This window comes from Platichthys flesus, chromosome 7, assembly GCF_949316205.1.
Source record: "Platichthys flesus chromosome 7, fPlaFle2.1, whole genome shotgun sequence".
NCBI classification, from domain to species: Eukaryota; Metazoa; Chordata; class Actinopteri; order Pleuronectiformes; family Pleuronectidae; genus Platichthys; species Platichthys flesus.
The window spans coordinates 27736687-27746971 of record NC_084951.1 but is presented as its reverse complement, the minus strand read 5'-3'; the positions used below and the strand labels follow the sequence as shown (position 1 = coordinate 27746971).

The 10285-nt window shown below is 47.8% G+C and overlaps 1 protein-coding gene across 4 annotated transcripts in view; it reads left to right on the top strand.

Annotated features, from left to right (window-relative positions):
• Window positions 1-426: 426 nt before the first annotated feature.
• LOC133956403 (XK-related protein 7-like) overlaps window positions 427-10285 on the top strand; it is a 17947-nt gene continuing 8088 nt past the window's right edge. Inside the window, exons 1-3 of one of the 4 annotated variants that reach the window (XM_062391410.1) lie at window positions 427-766; window positions 815-919; window positions 959-1043. In XM_062391410.1, coding sequence (XP_062247394.1) covers window positions 427-766; window positions 815-919; window positions 959-1043 — 530 coding nt within the window. Of the gene's footprint in view, window positions 1044-10285 lie in introns of all 4 variants that reach the window. The other 3 variants (XM_062391409.1, XM_062391408.1, XM_062391407.1) reach the window with 3 other exon arrangements.

Sequence of the window (10285 nt, the reverse complement as noted above, 5' to 3'; positions counted from 1 at the left end):
TAGTCTTTAGACTGAAGATAAAAGTGAAAGAGACAAAAGACTCAGCTGCTTTGTCTCAAATCTCCAGGAAACATTTCTAACCCGTTAAAAACAACTACAGTTCCTCAAATACATAAATCATCTTTAATTCAGATTTAGCCTCAGATAAAAGTGTGTGTGTGTGTGTGTGTGTGTGTGTGTGTGACCTGCAGGTGACAGATGTTTCCAGATGTTTCCAGAGGTGTGATCGTCCTTTCGGTGTTAAACGGTGTTAGTGGTGATGAAGCCTCGCAGTTAATTGGCTGATGATGAGGCTGGTTATGATGTAATCTCTCCCCCCCCCCCTTCCCTCTCTCTCCTGCACACAGCCCCCTCCCATCTCTCTCTCTCTCTCTCTCTCTCTCTGTTTCTTCACGCCTCTCTGTCTTGCTCTCCATCCTAACCAACATGGCCGCTAAGTCGGATGGAGCAGCGGTGTCTGTGGAAGATGACAACCCGCCCAGGAGCCTCTCGGAGCCGGGGAACCCCTCCGCCGGGCCCCGCTGCTCCTCTACCGCGGGGAAGCCGTTCACGCCGCTGGACTGCTGCTGGGTCCTCTGCGCGCTGCTCGTCTTCTTCTCGGACGGCGCCACGGACCTGTGGCTGGCCGCGGACTACTACCTGCGGGGGGACCTGTGGTGGTTCGGGCTGACGCTGGTGTTCGTCGTGGTTCCGTCCGCGGTGGTGCAGGTTCTAAGCTTCCGCTGGTTCGTGTACGACTACTCGGATCTGAGCGGCAGCGGCGACGGTGCGGCGAGCGGTGGCGGGGACGGCGCGGGAGCGGCAGGCGCGGCAGGCGCGGGAGCGGCAGGCGCGGCAGCCCCAGCTTGCGACGCATTCAGCACCAAGGACAGCGACCAGAGCGGAGCGGGAACCGGGAACGACGCGAACACGAGTCCGGGTCTCGCGTCCTCTGTTCGGCCGCAGCCGGAGGGACGAGCCCGCTCCCCGCGGAGCTGCTGCACCGTGTGCATGTGGCTCTTCCAATCCGTGCTACACCTCCTGCAGCTGGGGCAGGTCTGGAGGTAAGACCGCTGGGGAGTGTGTGCAGACGTGCACGTGTGTGTTTAATATGTGCGCGTTCAGGTGCTCTCTACATGTGTGTGCTTGTGCGTGCCTCTGTGTGTGTCCTTGTGTGTGCAGCCTGTGATTCCTCCACGTTCACTGGTGACAGGAACGTGCACGGATCCGTGAGGAGCAGAGAGATTGTGGATGAGAACAGTTTATCACAGCAGGAGCGTGCATGTTGATCTGAATGAATCTTTCACGTGCACTCTCAACACGCACACTGATATGTTGACATGTGATCAAAGGGTCAGACCCTGCTGCTCCTCGTCTTCATCTTCACACTCACTCACCTGCACACATTTAAAAACCCAACGAGTCCTTCCACCCAGACTGCCTGTAACTGAACCTCATACAGAACCTTTGAAACATGTGATCAACATCTGGACTCTTCAGGTTTGAACATCATCAACTCAGACGCTCATCACAAATCTAAATCAGAAATCTTCTCTGAGCAGCTTTTAAAGAGACAAACCTCAAATAAATGAATCACAAGGATAAAGAAGCTGATTCCGTGAGAAAAGTTGTATGCTGCTTTAAACCTTATACAATATATCATACATTTGACTCTATTACATTTAGCCTCAGTTGTAGTTACTAGTTACTTTTCAAATGAATGTTTAACCGAAAATAGAAGAACTTGTCTCCTCGTGATTCCTTGTTGTGTTTTAGAAGTTGTAATGTTCGACAAATACGACATTTCCACTCTGAATTTCTCAGATATTGTTCAAATATTTTTCAGATTTGAGGAATTATTCCACTTATTCACTGTAATTAAGAAAACTTCAAAATGCTTTAGTTTAGTTTAGTTTTAGTTTTTTCAGTATCATTGAAACCATCTGAATTTCGACGTTAAAAGAATCCTGGTGAAGTGACGGTGACATGGTTCTCGACTCGGAGTCCGTGGTCAGAGTGAGAGACTGAGATCAGAGCGAGACCCGAGTGAAGCCGCCATGTTGCTGCTCACGTGGAACTTGTTCCTGTAAACGACACTGACTTCCAGGAGTGAGGCGAGGAGAGCCAATCAGTGACAAACAGACGAGATGACATGAAAACTGTTTTATGAATGTTTTTGTTATTTGCTGGGATTTTCGATTTGTTCTCATGTTCTTGTGGGAAGTGTTTTTGACATAAAGAGCTTTAATCGTCTGGTTAAACACAAGCTGTCTGAACTAGAGGTCAAAGGTCAGAAACAGATCTGTGCACACGTTTGCTGCTTTAGTGTCTTTGAGCCAGGCAGGGAAAGTCTGAAAGCTCAATAAAGATTCACATTACACAGAGTCATTCTGTAATGAACTGAGTGAATGATCAATAATAAGATGCTCTGAGCTGGATTTGGTTTGAATCCCCGACCCCTGGAGACCTGGACAAGGATTCGATCCGCTTTGAATCCGACAGGTTTTGAATTTGATGAGCTGAGTTTTATTCTGCGCATGTTGAACCTGCAGCTGAGAATTCAGAGCTGATCCTCATCATCGTGAGCAGGAAGCAGATGCATGAAGTCCAGTTTTCATAATTCACACCTGAAGCTCAGGATGTGTTCTGCAGTCCTGAGAGAGGTCGACCTGTGTCTCCTGTCCATCAGCTCCAGATGTTGACATGTTGCATCATAACAGAGTCAAACGCAGAGATGAGAGAATGTGATGACTGTGGATCAACAGCTGCAGAAGGGAACCACATGGATTGAAGGTTGTTCATCGTTGATTTCACCAGATTTACATGAAACTTGGTGAAAGACGGATCATGGGTCAAGAGAGAATTTCCATCCGGTGTAGATCTGGACAGCGGAGGGATCCAGAACTGAAGGACTTTCTTCTGTCATGGAAGGAAAGAGTTTGTCGTCTCTCACGATGGTAACAAGAGAGAGGAGCTGCCTTCACCACGTGTGTGTTTGTGTGTTTGTTTGTTTGTGTTGAAACGTCGTAGAAGAGCTGAGGACATTTCTCTCAGATGTCGGTCACGACAGAAGGAGGAGGAAACATCTGCTGCTGCCTGGCCTCCATGTCTTCTGTGACGCGTCCTGTCTTCATGTCCTGGTGTCTTCACTGCTGTGTGTGGACTGAGAGCTTCTGAATAATAACTTATTATGTATAAAGTATTCATACTGTACAGTTTATATAGCATAACCTCTGTATCTTAGACAGGTTTTAATATTCAGCACAGGAACCTCCCTGTTGAATCTTTGTCTGTCAGTCATTTAAAAGTAAATCTGTGTAAATATTAACGGATTCGATTTCTGATATTTATCAGATATTTTCATAAGTTTTTTATTTACTTCATCCAGGTTGAAGTCAGTCTCACACTGTCCTGCTGTGTTCAACAAGGATTTGGGAAAAATCATCTTCACACACACACACACACACACGTACACACACACACACACACACACACACACACGTACACACACACACACACACACACACACAAACACACACACACACACATACACTCACACAAACACACACACTCACACACACATGTACACTCACACACACACACACACACTCACACACGTATGTACACTCACACACACACACACTCACACACACACACACACACACACACACACTCACACACGTATGTACACTCACACACTCACACACACACACTCACACACACGCACACTCACACACACACACACACACGTACACTCACACACACACAGGCGTTCACACACGCCAGAGCACGACAGGGCCCAGAATGCATTGCAGTATGAAGACTGGTTCAGTTGAATCAAGGTCAACTCGGCTGTTTGATGTCTCCTCCTTCATCTAGATGTAAAATCCACGTGTGAAGCTCCTCAGTGACACGTCTTCATCGGGTGAAAGGGATTCTGGGTCTTGTAGTAAAACCTCTAATGGAAGGAAAGTGAAAAGGAGAACATGGTTTTAATTATTCTGGTTTTGAGCTTCTGGGTCCGGATCAAACTGATCCTGGTTCTGTTCCAGAGTGAGAACACTTCGTTGAAGAGTTTGGACTTCTGGACCAATCACAGCAAGTACTGTAGTACTGTAGAGTACTGTGGTACTGTAGAGTACTTCGGAGTACTATAGTATTATGGTACTGCAGTAGTGTGGACTAATGTTGTACTGTAATACTTTGTAGTAGTTTGTAGTGTGGAGTACTGTGAAGTACTGTCGTACTGTGGAGTACTGTGAAGTACTGTAGTACTGTGGAGTACTGTGCCTGAAGGTGCTGATGCTGGTAGTAATACCCTCATGATGTAACCATGGCAACCAGATGAAGCTTCAATCACTTCCTCGATTCAAACAGAAAGACTACCCCCCCGACACACACACACCTCACCCCCCCCCCTCCCCCCCGCGCTCCCTAAACCACAAAGTGAAACCAACAGATCAAAGGAAACATGGAACAACCCACCTGTCTGTCTCTAGTCACCTGTCGATCAGACTGTACTGAATTATTTGCTACCGTGAGGGAGAGCAGTGTGTGTGTGTGTGTGTGTGTGTGTGTGTGTGTTTGTGTGTGTTTGTGAGTGTGTGTGTGTGTGTGTGTGTGTGATCACATTAATATGGTTTATTGGAGACAATATTTCTGCTTCCTGTAAATCAACCCTTTCACATTATGTTAAATTAAGGTGTAATAACAACAGTGCATGTGAGTGGTCGTCTCCACGTGCACATCGAGCTCAAGTCCAGTCCAGTAGTTTTGGACCAAATCAAAAAGAGTGATGACATGAATCATATTAATATGTTTGTCATCTTGTCCTCCACCAACCTTCCTCGTCCTCGTCCCTTCGCGCTTCGTCTTTTTGTCACATGTCAGTTGTGCCCTGTCCTCCGTTCTTCAGGGACAGAAGCCAAGAGGAAAGGTTTGAGCTCTTCTCACCTTCTCTTCTCCTCCCTCCTCCTACATTAATATTTCATATCTTCTGCTCCTATTTTTATTTGTCTTCATTTGCTTGATCTTTTGTGTTGAGTTCAGACGTGTCACCAGGTTTCCTTCTGTTCATGGACGGTTTCATACTTTATCTGTGAGGAACATGTCACATCCTGTGGACGAGAACCTCCACATGAGACATTGAGCATCTTTCCGTCCCACTGCAGCAGCTGCTGGACCAACTGGAGCCGTTCAGGAGACTGAGCTGAGAGGACATTTCTCACTTCTCTGCTCTCTCTTCATGCTCCTCACAATCAAGTGTGGACAACAGGGAGGCAAGTCCTACTGTGTCCCCCTGTGTCCCCCTGTGTCCCCCTGTGTCCCTCTGTGTCCCCCTGTGTCCCCCTGTGTCCTACTGTGTCCCCCTGTGTCCCGCTGTGTCCCTCTGTGTCCCCCTGTGTCCCTCTGTGTCCCTCTGTGTCCCCCTGTGTCCCTCTGTGTCCCTCTGTTTCCCCCTGTGTCTCTCTGTGTCCCCCTGTGTCCCCCTGTGTCCCTCTGTGTCCCCCTGTGTCCCTCTGTGTCCCCCTGTGTCCCTCTGTGTCCCCCTGTGTCCCCCTGTGTCCCCCTGTGTCCCCCAGACGGAAGTAAGACAGAAAGAATAATTATGGAGAGAAGGACGTAGAGGAGACAGAGGAAAATAAAAGAGGACAGGAGGGGGACACCGGCAAACAGATAAACCGGTGATTGGAGAAGAGACCGTGAAATGTCCCAGTTTCCCATAATCCCTTGCAGCAGTAGGCGCTCACAGGACGATAGGAGCCAATGAGGCTGGTCCTCGTTTATCTTCTGTCCTCTGTTCGCTCAGAGGACAGATGTCCCCGGGTGGACGTCCAGATGTCCCCTGTTGGACGTTCACATGTCCCCTGTTGGACGTCCAGATGTCCCCGGGTGGACGTCCAGATGTCCCCGGGTGGACGTTCACATGTCCCCTGTTGGACGTCCAGATGACCCCGGGTGGACGTTCACATGTCCTCGGGTGGACGTCCAGATGTCCCCGGGTGGACGTTCAGATGTCCTCGGGTGGGTTAGAGTTCAGACTCGTCAGAGCTTCATGAATCTCTTGTGATTAAATGGTCTTGATCACTTTTCTTCAGACGGAGATTTGTGGCATCACGAGGTCTAAGCCATGTTAGGAGCTCAGGTGTCTTCTTGACTTGTCCACTTACCTTCCCAGTGTCTTCTTGACTTGTCCACTTACCTGACCAGTGTCTTCTTGACTTGTCCACTTGCACCTGTAGCTCTGTTTTGGTCTCCACCTCCTCCTACTGGCTGTTTATTCACTACATGTTTCTATCAGCGTCGATCTGAAGCCGTCTGTCCTTCACTGTCTCAGGTTCAGATCAGAGGATGGTGTCCCTGGTTCCCTGAGACGAACTGGGACTGTTGAACACCAGTTGAACCAGTAGAATGTGCTGGTGGAGTTTCACCCTGGTCACTGGTTCAGGAGGTGATATCTCCTGTTGTCTCTTCACCTTCAGAGGATCTGTTGTGTTCAAGGATCTTTGTGAAGAAGCAGAAGTTCTTCAGTCAATTCTACATCTGGTCAGAAGAATATTAATGAAGCTCATAACAAAGCAACCTCCCATCAGGCTGTCAGTCTACACACACAGACACACACACACACACACACACTGATTTTCATTGTTTGATCCATCTGTCTTTCTGACAGTCACTCCACCCCACCTATGACTCAACTCTGTGTGTGTGTGTGTGTGTGTGTGGGTGTGTGTGACTGTGTGTGCAGAAGTATTCTGCACAGTTGTGTGTTGTCGTCTTTATTCAAGACGTTTCCTCATCACAGATGTGCCATAGTTTATGTTTCAGTTGAAGAGTGGGGGTGTGTGTGTTTCTACACATTGCACACATCACTCAGACGTCCGTCCTCTCGAGCGGCTGTCCTCTTTGTCTCTATCCCGTCTCTCGGAGGTGGTTTGTCCCTCGGCCTCAGGCTGCTGGTGTCCCTGACACTTGTTGTGTTTCCACAGCTGTTCCTTCTGAAGCGTCTCAATGTAGAGGACACGTCCAGGAAGACGTTTTCTAACCCTGACCGTCAGAACCTGACGTGAGCCACTAAATACTAATAAAGATTATTACAGGATAAACTTACTTTTCTTTTTGTCTACAAATGTTAGAAAAAATCCAAAACATATCGCAAGAATAAATAAATAAATAAATAAAACCTACACACAAATATCATAAGAACAAAGCACACACACAAGATCTCTCTCTCTCTTCTCCTCATTCTGTCGTTCAAACACTCACTAAAATAACACTTTCCTCAGACACACACACACACACACACACACACACACACACACACCCACATACAGACACACACACACACTGACATACAGACACACACCCACATACAGACACACACACACACACTGACATACAGACACACAAACACACACAAACAGACACACACAGCTCAGTTGAGTGGATATGTGGGACAGCAGTTTGGGGACAGACAACGTATTCACTTTGAGTGACATATGGATATTTAGTGTGTGTGTGTGTGTGTGTGTGCCTCTCTAAACAGGATCTGAGGATCTGAGGGTCTGAGGCTCTGATTGTCCATTTCTTCTTTCTTCTCTTGTGAATTATCAAATATTTTAATATATATTAATACACACACACTACACACTGTACACACACACACTACAAACACTGTACACACACTCTACACACACAATACAAACATATTACACACACTCTACACACACAATACAAACATATTACACACACTCTACACACACAATACAAACATATTACACACACTGTACACACATACTACACACACTCTACACTACACACACTCTACACACTTGTCATGCATACTACACGCACACAGTGTGTGGCTCCTCACTCTGTGTGGCTGCTGTGCACCGTGACTGCCCTCTACTGGTTGAAACAGATGTGCAGGTGACGTCACCTCCTCCTGTTGTAAACAGCTGCAGCAGAGAAGTGTGTGATTGTTGATGTGTGAGTCTGAGCTGCAGCAGAGACGTGTGTGATTGTTGATGTGTGAGTCTGAGCTGCAGCAGAGACGTGTGTGATTGTTGATGTGTGAGTCTGAGCTGCAGCAGAGAAGTGTGTGATTGTTGATGTGTGAGTCTGAGCTGCAGCAGAGACGTGTGTGATTGTTGATGTGTGAGTCTGAGCTGCAGCAGAGAAGTGTGTGATTGTTGATGTGTGAGTCTGAGCTGCAGCAGAGAAGTGTGTGATTGTTGATGTGTGAGTCTGAGCTGCAGCAGAGAAGTGTGTGATTGTTGATGTGTGAGTCTGAGCTGCAGCAGAGAAGTGTGTGATTGTTGATGTGTGAGTCTGAGCTGCAGCAGAGAAGTGTGTGATTGTTGATGTGTGAGTCTGAGCTGCAGCAGAGACGTGTGTGATTGTTGATGTGTGAGTCTGAGCTGCAGCAGAGACGTGTGTGATTGTTGATGTGTGAGTCTGAGCTGCAGCAGAGAAGTGTGTGATTGTTGATGTGTGAGTCTGAGCTGCAGCAGAGAAGTGTGTGATTGTTGATGTGTGAGTCTGAGCTGCAGCAGAGAAGTGTGTGATTGTTGATGTGTGAGTCTGAGCTGCAGCAGAGACGTGTGTGATTGTTGATGTGTGAGTCTGAGCTGCAGCAGAGACGTGTGTGATTGTTGATGTGTGAGTCTGAGCTGCAGCAGAGAAGTGTGTGATTGTTGATGTGTGAGTCTGAGCTGCAGCAGAGAAGTGTGTGATTGTTGATGTGTGAGTCTGAGCTGCAGCAGAGAAGTGTGTGATTGTTGATGTGTGAGTCTGAGCTGCAGCAGAGACGTGTGTGATTGTTGATGTGTGAGTCTGAGCTGCAGCAGAGACGTGTGTGATTGTTGATGTGTGAGTCTGAGCTGCAGCAGAGAAGTGTGTGATTGTTGATGTGTGAGTCTGAGCTGCAGCAGAGAAGTGTGTGATTGTTGATGTGTGAGTCTGAGCTGCAGCAGAGAAGTGTGTGATTGTTGATGTGTGAGTCTGAGCTGCAGCAGAGACGTGTGTGATTGTTGATGTGTGAGTCTGAGCTGCAGCAGAGAAGTGTGTGATTGTTGATGTGTGAGTCTGAGCTGCAGCAGAGTCGTGTGTGATTGTTGATGTGTGAGTCTGAGCTGCAGCAGAGACGTGTGTGATTGTTGATGTGTGAGTCTGAGCTGCAGCAGAGACGTGTGTGATTGTTGATGTGTGAGTCTGAGCTGCAGCAGAGACGTGTGTGATTGTTGATGTGTGAGTCTGAGCTGCAGCAGAGACGTGTGTGATTGTTGATGTGTGAGTCTGAGCTGCAGCAGAGAAGTGTGTGATTGTTGATGTGTGAGTCTGAGCTGCAGCAGAGAAGTGTGTGATTGTTGATGTGTGAGTCTGAGCTGCAGCAGAGACGTGTGTGATTGTTGATGTGTGAGTCTGAGCTGCAGCAGAGAAGTGTGTGATTGTTGATGTGTGAGTCTGAGCTGCAGCAGAGAAGTGTGTGATTGTTGATGTGTGAGTCTGAGCTGCAGCAGAGACGTGTGTGATTGTTGATGTGTGAGTCTGAGCTGCAGCAGAGAAGTGTGTGATTGTTGATGTGTGAGTCTGAGCTGCAGCAGAGACGTGTGTGATTGTTGATGTGTGAGTCTGAGCTGCAGCAGAGACGTGTGTGATTGTTGATGTGTGAGTCTGAGCTGCAGCAGAGAAGTGTGTGATTGTTGATGTGTGAGTCTGAGCTGCAGCAGAGTCGTGTGTGATTGTTGATGTGTGAGTCTGAGCTGCAGCAGAGACGTGTGTGATTGTTGATGTGTGAGTCTGAGCTGCAGCAGAGACGTGTGTGATTGTTGATGTGTGAGTCTGAGCTGCAGCAGAGACGTGTGTGATTGTTGATGTGTGAGTCTGAGCTGCAGCAGAGAAGTGTGTGATTGTTGATGTGTGAGTCTGAGCTGCAGCAGAGAAGTGTGTGATTGTTGATGTGTGAGTCTGAGCTGCAGCAGAGACGTGTGTGATTGTTGATGTGTGAGTCTGAGCTGCAGCAGAGACGTGTGTGATTGTTGATGTGTGAGTCTGAGCTGCAGCAGAGACGTGTGTGATTGTTGATGTGTGAGTCTGAGCTGCAGCAGAGACGTGTGTGATTGTTGATGTGTGAGTCTGAGCTGCAGCAGAGAAGTGTGTGATTGTTGATGTGTGAGTCTGAGCTGCAGCAGAGACGTGTGTGATTGTTGATGTGTGAGTCTGAGCTGCAGCAGAGAAGTGTGTGATTGTTGATGTGTGAGTCTGAGCTGCAGCAGAGAAGTGTGTGATTGTTGATGTGTGAGTC